This window comes from Lactuca saligna, chromosome 3 (assembly GCF_052625555.1).
Source record: "Lactuca saligna cultivar CGN05327 chromosome 3, ASM5262555v1, whole genome shotgun sequence".
NCBI lineage: Eukaryota > Viridiplantae > Streptophyta > Magnoliopsida > Asterales > Asteraceae > Lactuca > Lactuca saligna.
The window spans coordinates 32154866-32172951 of NC_136419.1; the positions used below are offsets into that span (position 1 = coordinate 32154866).

Sequence of the window (18086 nt, forward strand, 5' to 3'; positions counted from 1 at the left end):
GAACGAGCTAATGCTGTAGTGTGTTCTTGGATTCTTGGGTCTTTGTCTGAATCAATTTATTCTGGTCATGCTTATTCTGAATCTGCTGTAGATATTTGGAATGAACTCTTTGAAACATACAATAAGGCAGATGGATCTGTTATTTTTAATATACATCAAAAAATTAATGCACTTAAACAGGATGGTTCCTCTCTGTCTGAATACTTTAATAAGCTAGATACACTTTGGAAAGAGTTTGATGGTCTTACTAATCTTGCTGAATGTACTTGTGAGGCTGCTGCTAAATATAATGATCATTCTAAGCTTATGAAGCTAATGCAATTTTTAAGTGGTCTTGATGACTCTTTTAATCAAGTAAAGAGTCACATTCTTTTGATGGAACCTCTTCCAAATGTTAAGACTGCTTTCTCAATTATTTCTAGGGAGGAGTCTCATCAAAAGAATGGAGTTTTGACTTCTGTTTCTAATGTGTCTAAAATTCAATCTTCTGCGTTTAACAGTAAATTTAATGATAAGAAGAGTTCTAATTCTAATTCTAATTCTAATTCTAATTTTACTAGAGGCAGAAATCAAAATCTACAATGTAAAAACTGTGGTTTAAAAGGACATCTTATTGACATATGTTATAAATTGATAGGCTACCCAAAGGATTTTAAGTCACTTAATGAAAATCAAAGAAAACAGAATAAGACTTTTTCTGTTAATTCTTCTTCTGTTCCTTCTAGTAGTGTTTCTTCTTCTAGTGTTCCTGGGAATGATGGGACATATTGTTTCACAAGTGAACAATATCATAAACTGTTGAGTCTTATCAATGAAAAATCCTCAACTTCTGAGGATACTTCAGTCAGTGCAAATATGGCAGGTATTCCTTTTTTTAATGCCTGCAGTTCTACTATTAATCATCAAAAGTGGATTGTTGACTCAGGTGCAAATCAACATATGACTTCATCTGAGTCTTTGTTACAAGACACTGTTGATGTTTCTAAATTGAATCTTCTTGTTAATCATCCTAATGGTTCTTCTGCTAAAATTGAAAAAATTGGAAACTTACAGTTTTCTGAAAAATTAACACTATTTGATGTCTTTGCTGTTCCTGGTTTTAGTGTAAATCTTCTTTCTGTTCACAAGATATGTAAAGACACAAATTGTGAAGTTGTTTTTAATGAATCTTGTTGCAAAATTCAGGATTTACAATCCAAGAAGGTTGTGGAGAGTGGTAGAGAGTCTGGGGGATTGTATTATCTGAATGCTTTTCCCTCAGGTATTAGTTCTTGTAATTTGATTAAGTGTTGTGTTTCTAAACTTACATGGCATAGTAGGTTAGGTCATCCTGCAGAACAGTCTTTAAATTCTTTAAAAGATGTTCTTTGTTTTGATAATTCTTTTCTTCCTCCTTGTGACATCTGTCACAAAGCAAAGCAAACTCGTGAGTCTTTTCCTCGTAGTGATCATAGTTCTTCTAAACTTGGAGAACTGGTTCATCTAGATGTTTGGGGTCCCTATAGGGTGTCTACTAGAGAAGGCTATAAGTTTTTTTTGACTGTTGTGGATGATTTCACAAGGGCTACTTGGGTTTACCTTTTGAAAAGTAAAGATGAAGTTTATACTAGTTTTACTTCTTTTTTTCATGTTTTGATGAATCAGTTTGATTCTAAAATTAAAACAGTTCGTTCTGATAATGGAACTGAGTTTTTAAATCATAAAATGGAATCTTTTCTTAATCTTAATGGTATTATTCATCAGACTACTTGTGTTTATACACCCCAGCAAAATGGGGTTGTTGAAAGGAAACATAGGCATATTCTTAATGTTGCTAGGTCTTTACTTTTTCAGTCTGGTCTTCCAATTAAATATTGGGGAGAGGCTGTCCTCACTTCAGTGTTCTTGATAAACAGAATGCCAACTTCGGTTTTAAAAGGACAGTCTCCTTATGAGTTAGTGTTTAAGAAAATGCCTGTGTTTGATCATATAAGGGTCTTTGGCAGTTTATGTTTTGCTACCAAACTTAATAATTTTGATAAGTTTTCTGAAAGAGCTGAAAAGTGTGTTCTGTTAGGGTATTCTTCTGGAAAAAAGGGTTATAAACTTTTGAGTCTTGATACAAATTCTGTTTTTGTTTCCAGGGATGTGAAGTATTATGAGTCAGTCTTTCCATTTAAACTGAAATCAACAACTGTTGATAATCAATTTGGTTCTAGAGATTTAGTAGACCCTTTTTCCTATGATGGTTATGATGATTCTGATTATGTGAATGATTTAATAGATCTTAATGACTTGAGTGTTAACCATCAAATGGATGGCTCTAATGCAGCTCAGGATTTTGGTGAAACTTTGGTTGATACTACTGTTGATAGTCATAACCAGACTAGCGAGGTATCTGAACCTTCATTTGATAGGACTATGCCAAGTCATTCAGATTCAACTGAGGAAAATAGTCATTCAGCTTCATTGCCTTCTCTAGGACAGTCAATAGGGGCGTCTAGGTCTAGAAGAGAGTCTCGAATGCCTGTTAAATTCAGTGATTATATTGTTGAAGGGAAACATAGATATGGAATTGAACATATGATGAATTATTCTGTTCTTAGTGCTGAAAATAAGTGTTTTTGTTCTAATTTGAATAAAACTGTTGAACCAAAAACGTTTGAAGAAGCTTGTTTAGATCCAAATTGGATTGAAGCAATGAATAATGAAATGGAAGCTTTATATCGTAATCATACCTGGGATATTGTAGAGCTTCCTAAAAAACGTAAACCTATAGGCTGTAAGTGGGTTTATAGGATTAAGTACAAACCTAATGGGGAAGTAGAGAGGTATAAGGCTCGTCTTGTAGCTAAGGGTTATAATCAAAGAGAAGGAGTTGATTATCAGGAAACTTTTTCTCCTGTAGCAAAAATTGTTACAGTTCGTATAGTTATTGCTTTGTCTGTTAATAATTCCTGGCCTTTATATCAGTTAGATATTAATAATGCTTTTCTTTATGGAAATTTAACTGAGGATGTGTATATGAGTTTGCCTCAAGGGTATCATACTAAGGGTGATACTAGAGTGTGTAAACTAGTTAAATCTTTATATGGGTTAAAACAGGCTCCTAGAAAATGGAATGAAAAGTTGTGTTTTGAACTGTTTAGTTTTGGTTTTATTCAAAGTATAAATGATTACTCGTTGTTTATTAAACAGAACAGTAGTTCAATTGTTGTTCTGTTGGTTTATGTGGATGATATTATTCTCACAGGAAGTAATGAAATTGAAGTTCAAAATGTTAAAACTTTTCTTAACTCAAAGTTTTTGATTAAAGATTTGGGAAAATTGAATTACTTTCTTGGAATTGAAGTAATAGATACTAATAAAGGAATATGTTTAAACCAAAGAAAATATTGCCTTGAGTTGTTACATGAATTTGGTATGTTGAGTTGTAAACCTGCTTCAACTCCTTTAGAGGCAAATTTTGTTCCTAAAAGGAGTTGTGACAGTAATGATCCTTTACTTGAAAATGTTACTGAATTTCAGAAATTGGTTGGAAAGCTTATATATTTGACTATTACAAGGCCAGATATATCTTATTGTGTTCAAATTCTTAGTCAGTTTATGCATAAACCACACAAGTCACATTTAAACATTGCTTTTAGGTTACTTAGATATTTAAAAAATAGTCCTGGTCGTGGTGTTTCTATTGTTAAATCAGAAAATTGTGACTTGGTGGGTTATGTAGATGCTGATTGGGCTAAATGTCTTAATTCAAGAAAATCTGTCACTGGATATTTTGTTTATTTTGGAAATTCACTGATTTCCTGGAAAAGTAAAAAACAAGCTACTGTATCTAGATCTTCCACAGAGTCAGAATACAGAGCTTTGGGTTCTATTACATGTGAAATTATTTGGATTTTAAAATTGTTGTTTGATTTGGGAATGAAAAGTTCATTACCTGTTTCAGTTTTTTGTGATAGTGAATCTGCTATTAAATTAGCTTTAAATCCTGTGTTTCATGAAAAAACAAAGCATTTTGAAATTGATTTACATTTTGTTAGGGAAAAAATTACAAATGGAGTTTTAAAAGTTGAAAAAATAAGTTCTTCAAAACAAAGAGCTGATATGTTAACTAAGTTTTTAAGTGTGTCACAATATAATTTTTTAATTGATGAAATTGGCTTAATAAATCTTTTTTGTTGATATTGTTTTTTTAATTTTTTAATGCCAAGTTTGAGGAGGGGTGTTAAATATTGTTGGTATTATCAAACTTGTCATTTGAAGTTTATGCAGGGTTAATATTGGAAATTTGTTAAGTTATCGGGTCAAGGCATGAGTTGAGGCGCGGATCTTTATACCCGATTATCTGGGGGTATAAAGCCTAGAGATGAGTACTGTGGAAAGGTTAAGCGTTTGTTTCACTCTCTAAGAACTCGAAGATCCTCTCAGTTCTTGTTTTAGGGTTTCATATGTTCATCTGTTCTTCATCTTTCGTATTTTTCTGTTTCCTAAAATAGATTAGGATGAGTGATTATATAAGAGAGTAGAGTAGGATTTATGTAGTGAGGTTTTCTTGTAAGTAATGAAAACCATCTGTCTATTTGTCCTAAAATGATATAATAGATGATGATGTTGGGAAGATGAGTTTCTAAGTTTTTTACAAATAAGCATTACAAATAGTTATAAAATCACTTGAATGTATTATTTTCCTAACATTTGTAGCTTATAGGGGTGTCAAATCATGCAACCGTGTCGTGTTTTGTCTGACACGATATAATGCGACAAAGTTTTATGTAACATGACATGACACGCTATTGTGTTTTCGTTAACTAACACAAAAACAAATCAAATAAAAGCAAACAAACAATACACGACACGACAAATATAACATAAAATAACAATTAGTTTATTAATTAATACTTAATCATACGTGACATAGCAAACACAATAAATAAATGTTAAATCATTTTAATTTCGTGTTGAATTCTGAACATGACACATCATCGTATTTTTTACACTTGATACGAACAGAACACGAAAACAGATTCAAATTTTAGTTTTCTCTCAATTATATTCGTATCGTATATTTTTATCGTGTGTCATGATTGTGTAAACGAAGGGCGTTTGTCTGTGAGTTATTTTACATTATGACGGATTTATAAAACTCATGGACCATTGTATATCTTTTTGATTCTGTAATGTCCTTGAGGTTTGTGCCCACAAGGTAGGTAGTATCAACCGCTACAAATAGATAGTGAACTGTGAACATTAGATTTATGGGCACATGGCATGGACAACTGCATATATAGGGGAGGTTTTTAAGTGGGAAGATAAGCATTTGTTTGCCTATAATTTCCGTTCTCTTATCTTTATATTTGTTTCTCTCTTACTCAAATTACTTACATTATCTCAAATTATAAAAAATATGAAATAATAAATAAAATATATTTTCATTATTAAAAAATATTGTCAATATAATTAAAATGAGACAAATATCGAATATACATAGAAATAAAATTTATCAATATTTTTAGTTTTATAACAATAGATATTAATCATTGATACGTTTAGCTATTAAAGTTTTTCTTGTTTAATTTATTATTAAACAGTTTGAGTATATTCAGTACAATATGGTTGGTTACTAGTTGTGAGACCTATGTATTACATGAGTTACTTAAAAAAAGTTAAATATAAAGATCAAAATATTTGAAAACTTTGAATTTATAAAAAATAAGAAAAATAATAAATTATTAATAGAAATATTTTTTATCTTTTAAATTTAACAAATAATTTAAATAAATAAACGAAACTAATAAGCTTCAATTTTGAGAATTTTAAAATTAAAAGGTAAATTCATTAATGAAATTGATATCTATTTCTTATTATAATTATTGCAATTATTATAATAAAAATGTTTTTTATCTTTTAAATTTAACAAATAATTTAAATAAATAAAAGAATCTAACAAACTTTAATTTTAAGAATTTTGAAATTAAAAGTTAAATTCATTAATAAAATTGATATATATTTATTATTATATTTATTGTAATTATTATATTAAAACATTATACAAAATTTAATAAAATAAAACACTTGTAAAAAAAAATTAATTAAAATAACTACAAAATAATATTTATCAAATCCAATCACACTAAACAAGTTCCAATCACACTAAACAAGTTCAAGATTGAACCTTTATTATGTAACGACCCCACGGCTGTTGATTTAAGAGAATCATTACTATATTAATTACGAGTTGGATGAAACATGCTCACCGGTATAGTACGATTGAATTGATTAATCCGTTCCATCAACATACGGAATTTCGAGGGCTTCTTGAACTTCCTTTTCAGTTTTCCTACCTTTTTTGCTCTTGTAGTACACAGACATAAAGTTCCCCACAGCTCCATACTTCCTTCGACACTTTTCGTAAAGCGCTCCATCAAACATCCTCCAGAATTCCTTCTCGCTAAGTTCACTGACAGCATACTGTGTTTCGTACCCATGGTTTTCAATTAACCAGGTCTCCATTCGACGGACTGCATCAGACCCATCAAATACTTCACCCCTCAAGACTGATCCTGGTGCGTAGTAGAGTCCAATGTCTGTGTACATCTGGGCGTCTGTGGTGTCCCCCTTCCTGCGATGTTGCTCATACCCTGGCTCAGGATACACCATGGTCTTATATGGGTGCTTGTAGAGTTTGTGTGGACAAACCCAAATGGGATATACCTCCATTTCACGATGTGCCCACTCTAAAGCATCAGAAACCTTGTAAAGAGGGACAAGTAAATCTTGAAGGACATGCATGTCGTGATAATAGTTGTGCATGGCTTCGGTTTGGGCGACTTTTAGGAGAGGGATTTTTGGTGGCATCGTCCAACCAAGGAGGATTCGGAACCACCATTGATCAGCAAATGGAAGGATCAGCTTCGATTCCCAGAAATAACTTCGAGTATGTCTATGATAATACTCTCGAGTCGGTATGTAGTCAACGAATTCGCCTTTCTTGAGTGCTGTCTGAGCGTGTTGATAGAACCATGGCTTGAACCATAAACCGATATAGTTGATCTTAGTCCAGTTCATCTTCGCTTCTTCCTTGGAGGCGTACTTTCCCGTCATGCAAACAGCTTCATGAGGATTGTAGATCAAAGTTTCTACAAAATCTGGAACTTTTTCGCTATCGGTATCTCCAAATTCAGGAGCAAAAGAGTCGATGTATCCCTTTGCGAGATCACTTATGTTACCTCGTACAGGTTTGTATGTTACCTTCATGTATTCTTTGATGGGTATAAGCTTGATTTCAGCACAAGTAAGCAAACCGAGGGTCCCTTGAGACCATGGAATCGCGTAAAATAGATCAGAATACTCATTATCTTTCGTAGCACGAACAGCCCGTCCATCTGCAAGAATGATCTCATAAGCAACAACGATATCAGAGAAAAGCCCGTACAAATGCGAGCTTCCCTCGAGTCCGCTGCCATTGATGAGTCCACCAACCGTAAGATCTTCGAGCTCTGGGACAACCGCAAGTGCAAGATTCATTGGTACAGTGGCCCTTGTAATCTGACCCATCTTCACTAACGGCTCACATGTTGCAATCATTCTATCATGGTCGATTGCAAGAATGTTACGAAAGTCTGAAAGGTCTACTTCAAAGCGCATAGCTCGCTTGTAGTCGACATTTCGCATGCCTACTGTAACCCAGGGCTTTCGGGCTGTGCAGACAAGACCGTCTTTCGATGGGTTCCTTTCCTTCAACCTTTTGATGACTTTTATGACGTTTTTGTTGTGTTCCTTTTGGCGATGCTTGTAAGACTTCCGTTGTGATATAACTTGGTCAAGATATATGAACATGTCCAACATAAGAGACATTGGAAGTAAAAGAAATATGACCCCAACCCATCGGAATTGGATTAGGTAATCGACCCACACCTTCTTCCTCTTTGGTCTTATCATTGGAGTCTCGTGATTCGACATTCTGGGAGATCAAGATCTTGTCACGCTAACAGGAGACTAAAATAACCCACTTTGAAGAAGGGTACTCATTGATGTTCACACTCTTGAGGGGTATGTTGCAATTCACACTCTTGAGGAGTAAAGAAATTAGAATGCCTCAAACTTCGTGTATTATATATATACTTGATTTGACCCGAATTAATAAAAATAAAGATAAAATTATAAAAATCTGACACAATAATTAAAAAAAAAAAAGATAAAGTAACAAAAACATACTTCACGTTATTGGTAATATTAAAATGTTTAAAAAATAAAATGAAATGTCTGAATATCTATAACCATTGAAAGACCTTTGTAGACAATATTTTTTGTTATATTAGTTGGACGATCTTTTTCGTCATATATGAGTACCTTCAAGTCTTTTTACGTGAAAAACAACTACATATAACCGATCATGAGTGAAGATGGATTTATGCAAGTATAATGCAACATTTGATAATGAATGTTCTTGATTTTTGTTAGTGGTCATAGAAAAAAAAACATATACAGGGAATTACCTCCGTTGAAAACAGAAGAGGATTCTTTTATCATATTAGTTTGACATATGGAAATGATGGTTGAAAATGAGTAAATTTTGTGAAAATAGTATAAAAAAAACTGATTAGGGTGCATGTCAAAATTGTGCAAAAAGGTCATTTTAGAGCAATTTATACCAACAAACTTCCGTTAGTAAATCAAGAATAATGGACTAAAGTTAGGAGATTTTGGTGGAAATGGGATACTTTATGGAAAGGTAAAATTAATAATAAAAAAGTCCATTTTTGCATGAGGTGATAATTGTGTTAAATATGCATTTTTAGGGCATTGTTTTACCAATGTGCTTCCAGTATATGCCATTTTGACATTAGATCAAATTGGCTTAAACTAAGCATATTTTAGTTAAAATGTAAATGTTTAAGGTAAAATGATATTAATGGGGCTGTATTGGTACCATATAAAAATGATTTGAAAAAAATAAGCAATTTTAAAGCAATTCATAGCAATGCACTTCAGTTAAAATGACCATTTTAATATGAAATAAAAATGATTGATTTTGGCTTTTTTATTTCATTTACTATAATATTAAGCACACATATTAATCACATTTTGTTCATTAGATTCTATCCATCTTTATTTAAAGTTGAAATTCCTAAGAGAAATCATTATTGGTAATATTGAAATGATTGAAAAAAAAACAATAAAATGTCTGAATATTTATAATCGTTGAAGGACCTTTTTATAGACAATATTTTTTTGTTTTATTAGGTAGACGACCTTCTTCGTTACATGTGATTACCTTCAAGCTTTTTTTACCTGTGTGGCGAGAAACAACAACAAATAACTGACATGAGTGAAGACGTATCTAAATAAATATAAATGAATTCAAAATATGATCATTTTAGTAAATAACTCTAACATTATCCCTCAAAACAACAATGTTAATACAATTAATAAAAATACGTTTAGCAAACATTCGGTTGAAAAACTAGGTCGATTTTATATCTATGAGTTCATTCAGAAAATGTCAATAGATATAGTATTGAGTTTTTCAAAGGAGTTGAGTAAGATTTTATATTAATTTGTGTTTATGATTGGTAGTTTTGAACTTATCAAATGATCATGTCTAACAGGAAGGGACATTTTTTCTTTGTTATATTTACTTTTTTTTAAATAATGAATATGTTAAATATAATTATAGAAGTAAATTTTACAATAATATCCTATTTTTTATAAATCAATCCAAGCTGCTAAGAAAATAATATAACACATTTTAAAACAAACCAAATCAAATTTTAAGAACTATAACTACATGAACATTTGATCACATTGACATCAAGATGGTGAAGCACAATTTTAGACGAACACGGTTTTATTGACATGCTCGTGTTTTATGAGTTCATTTCGTACAAGAAAATATTGACGTTAGTTATCAAAGAAAGATGATATTTTGGTCTTTTAATAATAAACTAAGGTGTTGACTTCCCATTTAATCTATAAAAATGTATGTGTTTGCTTTATTTGATCAAACTCCAATGCTTTTGTAGATTTTGGTCGAGTTAAATCCTTCCCTGAATGAATAATAGGTATAAATGAGTTCACTTTTCACAAGAAATAATCAACGTTAGTTGTATTATCAACAACTAACACATGTGGATATGCTTCAAGAGTTCAAGAAGAATTAACATAGTTACTTGTATCTGTCTATTGAAATAACTTGTTTTTGGATGAATTTTAATTATAATATTAATTTGTATAATGTTTTGTATTATAGTATTATCACTATATGTCTATTTTAATATTCAAAGTAAGTATGAAAACAATCCCAATGAAATTAAGTGGAATTTAAGGCCAATGAAAGATAAAGATCATCAAATGCGTTGAATTTTTCAAATGAAGTCTGATGACATAGGAATCAAATCGCATTCCTCTTCTACATATCTCCTATAATAACATTAAACATAGTAATAAAACTATTATTTATTTTTTCTATATCAACACTTCAAATTCTTAATTACATCATCTATAAAAAAAATCTCTAAACGGAATCATTAGATTCACTCATATGAAAAAGAAAAAGCAAATAGTCAAATGAAGTCCTCATACCAGGCAAGTTTGTAGCATCAAATTCTCGTGAAACTAATAAATCTCTGTGACATGTTCGCGCTTCCAACCCGAAACCCCACTCTACAATTTTTTTAAAAAAATGGAATAATTAAAAGTTTTAAGCTAGGTAGATACATCATTTTATTGCATCCTTAAAGGTAGATACAACTTATTATTGGATCTCTAAAAATGGAATAATTAAAAGTTTTAAGCTAGGTAGACACATCTTTTTATTGTATACTTAAAGGTAGATACAACTTATTATTGCATCCTTAAAAATTTAGGTTATAAAATTCATACATTCATGATGCTTTTTCCCTTTCATGTGGGTGTTGGCATGTAGCCCTAAGAAAGTTTGTCACTTGTTTCTCATTAAGCTTCATAGCATATTCACCAACAATCTTGCAAATTTTTAATTATAAATTAATATCAACAAAACTTATAGTTAGGTAATACACAAGCTGTATTTGCTTAAAAAGTTAAGAGTTGGTGACAATAAAGGTTGTGAAATGTTTAATTTTGAAATTCATATCCGAGTTAAACCCATACCAAAGGTAATCTTATTAAGAGCTTTTAAGCATGCCGATGAAAGCTTTAACCTTCTCTTCTTTTACCTGCAATATTTATAGACTCTTCTATAAAGATCAAAAATTAAAAAACCATCTAAACAACCCATAAATGAAAAAGACGGAAGGTGTATAGTATGGTGCTACAATATATAAAGATCTAAGTGCAACAATAACATCTTACATTCATTTATTTGTTTATTAGAGTAACTTACTTGCATTTAAAGTATGATTTTATAATAGAAGTATGTTGCTATTTATAGACTCTTCTATGTATTATGTTGTAACATGAACGAATGAAAGTAGGATGCTATAAGACACACATTAAAAAATATCTTATGATTTCTTGCATTTAGCACAAAGAATAGCAACAAATTTTCGTTTATTGGTTTATTTTAGCATCATGCTCTCATTTATTCCATTATGACATTACGCTTTTGTTTTTTCTTTTTAGGGCATCGTACATTGAGAAAATTACAAAAAACTTATAATTAGTTTTGTGTAACTTTGAATATACTAAATAACTTTTTTTTTTTTTTTTTTTCATATGATCTGTAAGATGTGTTTATTTGCAGGAAATATATGCAACGTAGTAGGGTAAGAAATTCTAAAAGGAAAAAAAAGACAAAAAGCCACCATTTTTCTAGCGAGTGTTGAGACAAAAAGATACCATCTGTGAGCCCTACTGCATCTTCACAACTGAGTTTTTAGGACAAATTTAAATTTTGGGACAAAATGACCAGAAAACGGTTTGACATAAATAAGCCCATATGCCAACTGATTTTATTGGGACATAAAATTAAAAAAAATGACAGATTATATTTATGGTCATTTGGCATATTGTTTTGGGGACAGAAAAGTAAGATTTTTATGGTTGTTAGACACATTATTTATAAAACAAAAATGCCACCTAACTTTTTTTCTTTTTGTTAAATTACAGTTTTGACAGTAACTTAACCAAAAATTATCGAAAAAATATGCATCCACACCATCTAAATTTTATGAACCTCATGATTCCTTGATTGTAATGTTCATATTCTTAAAAATCTAACCATGTTATGATATATTTTTAAAAAAAAAAAAAAATCCTTAATGACAATAACTTCTCGAGTAACATACTTTACTTTTCAGTTTTAGAACACTAATGCAATGCTCAACAACTCTCGTTAAATGTCCAATGGTACAAAAGGCATTTCTAACAAAATTTAAATATAATTTAGTAGAACTATAATTTAGAGAAATTAATGATTAAATGGTTTTTTTTTAAAGGCCATTAATCATGATGCTAACCACTATCCCACCAATAGTAGAATTTTAGTTAACAACTTTATCAAAGGGACCCACAACATGTTTTGCTCAAATACCAATAACAACCTTCAAAAGGAAAAAAAAGATTTTTTTGGTTGGATGGAATCGAATGGAATATACACAATTTCATGACTGGTGCATAGAGAAATAGAGATTATTGTGAACTTTTCCATCATGTACCCCTTCAAGATAAATAACACCAATGGGTTATGAAGAACAAGTTGAATATAATTTAGGGTAGGTTAACCTTACGGAAGAGAGTCATGAGCCACATATTACATCTTATGCTTATTTATAAATTCTTGGCTCATAACCCAATGGGCATCTGGGATAACTTCATCAACCCACCTGCATACAATAAAAAAAAGGATCTTTCAAAGTTCAAACCAAGTTCATCACTATAAGTGGCTCAAATCATTCAATATTTTCATATGCAAATTCTTCTGTTCTACAATAAGTGGCTCAAATCATTCAATATTTTCATATGCAAATTCTTCTGTTCTACAATAAGTGGCTCAAATCATTCAATATTTTCATTTCAATATAATAACAGGCTAAATATCAACAGAACATCAAAAGAAATATATTATTTTTATGGATGAGCATCTAAAAAATGATCAAAACAACTAAAAGTTACCTTTCCAAATCGTTTTTCAACATAACTAACTTAATTTCTCATTATTACTATTACCCCGGATTTGAACAACCCCTAAGGAAAAAATCTATTGATTTGCAATGAACCCTAGCTTAAATTAACGTTGTACCAAATTAACAAAGAATAATGATTGTTACCTGTAACATCAGGAGCGAGATCGATTGTTCATTTGACCAATGAAAACTTGATGAAGGAGGTAGATCAAGAAAAAGAGATGTAAGGCATAATTAAATAAGGTATAAGTTATGACTAAAAACTTAACATTTAATTGTCTCATTTTCAAATATAAGAGTTTTTACAAAAATTTTTGTTTACAGAGCTAAAAAGAAAGAAAATGCTTAAAATCAAGCTGGTTTTTACCCAACTGGTGTTGATGTTTTCTTATCTCCCCATAAAATTGATCATATTGCAAGATTTCTTGAATTCGCAAAAGCTGAATCATCTAGAAAAATACCTCCTCTATTTGTTGTAAATCTTCAAGTATGTCGATTTCTTGATTCTTTAAATTTGATGTTTAAATATCTTTAAAATTAAATATTAGAATGTCGAGCTGATAAAATGTCATCAAATTTGGATACGATCTTTAAAATTGATTACTATAAGTATGATTGTCTGATTAATTTGATATCAAAATAATTGGATTTGGATTTTGGATAAGCAGATAAGAAGTTGTTGAAAGAAAATTGATTATGATAAAAATGTAAAATTACTTACCTGTCCCTTGTCGATTTGTTGTAGGGTTCTGTCACTAAAAAATATTCTTGTTGATCAAGAAGGAAATAATCATCACTAAAGAGTTTGTTATTGGATGGAATAACATCATTACAATAGTCTTTCCTCTGATCATCAACTTCTGAAGCCACTGGTGTATCTTCATCAACAATCCCAAATTTTGGAAGGTCTAAATTATCCTCATGTGATGTCGATAAATCATCTTGAAATACACGTGTGTATCTCATATAAGGAAAACCTTTTAAAGAGCCCTTTAAAAATGCCTCTTCATCTTCCTCCTCGATATCATATACATCCATGGACTTGTACTTTTCTGCAATATATTAACACAAAATGTTAACATAGCAAACAGGTTAACAACAGTTATAACAGATCGCAAAGCATACTTGTGTTTTAGGTACAAATGATAGTTAAGTTGCTTCTTTATATTTTTGGATATAATGAAATGAATACCTTTTGGAACGATCTGATACACACCACATCTTTACTTGCTACTATCTTGAAACATAACTTTATTTGGGCCTTTGTTTCTGTATCCCATGCAACCTACAACCAACTAATTCCTTTGCTTAAAACTATGTCACAACCATTAACCACACACACCTACATAGCTATATAAGCATTTCAAGTCCCATTTAGCATAACTTCAAACCATCTTTAGGCTTTTCTCATTTCTCTTTTCAAACAAGATGATTACAAAGTTTTCATGTTAAAGGGTTCTATATGATGCCTTTGAAAAGCTTTCGGTGTGTTGGATTTAATAAAAAAAAATAGATTGTTAGTCCATTCTGAAACCATCAGACAGCTTGAAAACCAACTTACAATAAAACATACATGAAACCACTGCTAATAAACATGTATGTGTATGCACAAAGAGACAAATAGAAAGAGAGATACCTTGGGGTCATGGATGAAACTCTAACTAGACCTAACATTTGGTGGCAATTCACTGGTACAAGAAAAATTTGTCCATGTAAGCAAATTAAACATGGTAACCAATTTTGGTAGGTCAATAATGGCTGAAATGAAGAAAAAGAAAACAGAGAAAGTGAAAACGTACACTTAGAAAAGAGCAGCAGTAGAATTGGTATCAAACCCAACGATTAAAGTAAGCATGGGGACAAAAATGCCGCCACCACCAATTGTTCCAGATGCAGAACCCAAGAACCCTATTATCGTTGCCATAAAAATTCTCCACTTCAACTACAATTCCTGAATGAAAACATCAAAGATGAAAAACCCATTCGGTTATAGAATCAAAAGCGTAACGATCATAATTACGGGACTTACAGGCCAGATTCCATCGGAGGAGGAAGAACACATAGGATCGATTTGATGTATGAAATCGATGGGGTGACCCTATGTGAGACCTACTATTTCCCTAGTACCTTTACAATTATTCCTCCAAACATGTTAAAAGCATATTATAAACATATTTTACATGTATGGTCTTATTTAAAAAGATCGGATACAAATCAATTATTAAGTTTTTTAGAAAGTTTTATGTATTACATAACTTCCGACAAATGTATACACTAAATACAAAAGTTATAATATTATCTATTCTATATAATCTATCAGTACATGACTATACTGGATGTTTATCACCTGCAATAGTTTAAAATTTGAGAGGGATAAGCGAGTGACGCTTAGTGAGTTCAACAACAGTTACAACATAACGTTATGTCATATACATTTCAATATGACTGAAGCAAAGAGGGACAAAGAACAAAAAAAGCATATGTGAATCATATGACAAGCTTTCCATATCAACAAATGATCTGATTCAAAGATTTACAATTAGTGAGATACAAGAACTTCAACTTGATATATATCAATAAGACTTCTGCCCAACATGCACGAAAAATAAACGATTTTTGAATTAACATTTTACAGTCAGATATAGGCTTTCAGCCCTATCTAGCATTCTGTCAACGCCAAAGTGATGCTTACTCATTCACTTCATTGTCAAAGGCTACATACCAATACCCAAGTGATGCTTAGTCATTCACTTCGTGTTCAAATGTATAGCTCATTATCATAATAACACGGGAAAGCACATTGTACATATAACACATAACATACAATTGTGCCTATATTGAACTCACCGTGAAATATTCGATTGATAAAATGATAATTTGGGCAGCACTTTGTCTCTAAAATGACTTTCTGTGACGAAACCGAAGATTTTTGTTGAAAACCAGGCCTTATGTGGGCAGAGTTTCAATTTGAAAATATTATTTTCTTGGGTTTTCGGTGCGTCGGGACTTGCTTCGAGTGTCGGGAATGTTTCCTAGGCTTCAGGGGGGGGGGGAGTATTAGGGTTAATTAAGAGAGAGTAGAGGGTGCAATAGAGTGAATTTTTTAGCTTAAAATTGGAAGCCTACAGTTTCTATTTATAGTGCCCGAGGCTCAGCATTACGCTAGGTGTAATTCTCTGGTACGCGGGGCGTACTGCCTCACAAACTTCTTCGCTGGGCGTACGAAGTGGACCAGATCGGACGCGTCAAGGCTACGACACATGGCACTCATGTGGAGGAGTAGGGAAGGTGACGGACTTCAGAGTACTTACACAAGTACGCTGGGAGTAACTCTCCGGTACGCGGGGCATACACCTTCAGACCAGCCTCGAAGTTTGTGCTTAAAACTTCAAGAATTCGTATCTTTCACATACGAGCTCTATTTTTAACGTTCTTTATATGCACACGTAGGTGAAATTATGCTCTACAACTTTTGTTTAAACTCGGTCGGTTAATTTTGACTTTATTTTTAATATTATATTTTTAACAGACTGGGATAGAAAAATCCATCAAAAATTCATAACTTCTTCATCCGACGTCCGTTTTCGTCTGTCTTTTTTACCATTGTACTACTATTGACGAGACATTCGATTCTATTTTAGGTTGTGTTGGCTAAAAATCACTCGATCTTTATTTCGAGTTTTTAGCTGCATACTGTTATACTGAAACTTAGAAAAATCATAACTTTGTCATACGAAGTCAGATTTGGACGTTCTTTTTATGAAATTTATCGGTTTAATGAGTACTATGACTTTCATTTAGATGATAAAGGCTTAAAAGTAGTTTATCATAAACTTAGTTTTACGTCATACGACATCGTGCCGGTTCTATCGCAAAACTTCAATAAGTCATAACTTCTTTGTTATAACTCGAATTTCAGTGAGGTTTTCGCCTAAATGTTTCTACCGAGATAATATAAAACTTTCAATAACATTATTTTTACTTATTTATAAATTTAGATTTTTTTTAAATTTCAATAGTTGACTTTTGATCGGAATCTCATAAGACTTCCAATACTTCCTGAATGATTCTAAACATAGTTTTACTTCAATTCTTGTAATAGCTATCTTGTTAGAACTCAACACTCAAAAACATATAATATTATTCATTTTAAGCTAATAAGCTTTACAAAACACGATAATTAAACTAGGTTAATAACATGTATGTTACAAAGACCTCCTCATTTTGAGGATTTCGTCTCCGAAATTGCAACGATTTAAATAAATGGGGATATTTCTCTCTTATCTCCTTCTTATTTTCCCAAGTATAATTTGGGCCTCTTTCGTGTTTCCACTTGACAAGCACTAAATCCACTTTTTTGTTGCGCAATTCAGTCGTCCTTTTGTTTACGATCTATTCAAGCTCTTCTACATACCTTAACTTATTATCCATTTTCACCTCGGATAACGGGACCGTTTCATCATATATGCTTAAATATTTGCGCATCTAACTCGCATGAAAAACATCATGAATACCTGCCAAATCTTCCGCTAATGTCAAACGGTATGCTTGCTTATCAATTCTTTGGATGATTTTGAAAGGACCAACAAATCTAGGACTCAATTTTCCTTTCTTCCCAAATCGCATAATGCCTTTCCATGGGGACACTTCAATATTACAAAATCACCCACCTGGAATTCTATGGGCCGTCTTCTCTTTTCTCCATAGGACTTCTGTCGATCTTGGACTGCTTTCATTCTTTCTCGTACAATTTGGATCTTTTCAGTGGTGTCTTGAATCATTTCAGGGCCTCCAAGCATTTTCTATCCTACATCATGCCAACATAATGAAGTACGACAGTTATAACCATATAATGCTTCATATGGTGACATTTTTATTGAAGTGTGGTAACTGTTGTTATATAAAAATTCGACAAGAGGTAAGTATTTGTCCGAGTTACCACCAAATTCTAAGACACATGCATGAAGCATATCTTCCACTGTTTGGATTGTTCTCTCC

The 18086-nt window shown here is 31.8% G+C and overlaps 1 protein-coding gene and 1 pseudogene across 14 annotated transcripts; both read right to left on the bottom strand.

The window, feature by feature from the left end:
* Window positions 1–6057: 6057 nt before the first annotated feature.
* Window positions 6058–8051, bottom strand: LOC145035038 (delta(24)-sterol reductase pseudogene; annotated as a pseudogene).
* A 1947-nt stretch (window positions 8052–9998) lies between these two features.
* On the bottom strand, window positions 9999–15253 carry LOC145035039 (uncharacterized). 14 transcript variants are annotated; one of them, XR_013678286.1, is made up of 9 exons: window positions 15118–15251; window positions 14888–15039; window positions 14725–14776; window positions 14281–14373; window positions 13810–14140; window positions 12688–12788; window positions 11116–11180; window positions 10567–10647; window positions 9999–10031 (listed from the first exon to the last, which is right to left on the bottom strand). XR_013678286.1 is itself a non-coding variant. In XM_078983611.1 (7 exons), the coding sequence occupies exons 5-6, from the start codon at window positions 14124–14126 to the stop codon at window positions 12716–12718; spliced, it is 390 nt and encodes a 129-aa protein (XP_078839737.1). In that variant the 5' UTR covers window positions 14127–14140; window positions 14281–14373; window positions 14725–14776; window positions 14888–15039; window positions 15118–15251; the 3' UTR covers window positions 12337–12622; window positions 12693–12715. The 14 variants fall into 14 exon arrangements, 3 of the variants coding, with proteins under 3 accessions (XP_078839737.1, XP_078839738.1, XP_078839736.1); XR_013678285.1 differs by lacking the exon at window positions 9999–10031 and adding an exon at window positions 10323–10404; XR_013678292.1 differs by lacking the exon at window positions 9999–10031 and adding an exon at window positions 13233–13278 and having other exon boundaries at window positions 10323–10647; window positions 12693–12788.
* Window positions 15254–18086: the final 2833 nt, after the last annotated feature.

Bases quoted from the DNA above. Each gene is read 5' to 3' on its own strand.
- LOC145035039 (XM_078983611.1), bottom strand. From the start codon at position 14,126: ATGGATGTATATGATATCGAGGAGGAAGATGAAGAGGCATTTTTAAAG. The intron at 12,789-13,809 runs GTAAGTAATTTT...TATTGTATGCAG, and splicing joins AACAAATCGACAAGGGACAG to GTGGGTTGATGAAGTTATCC.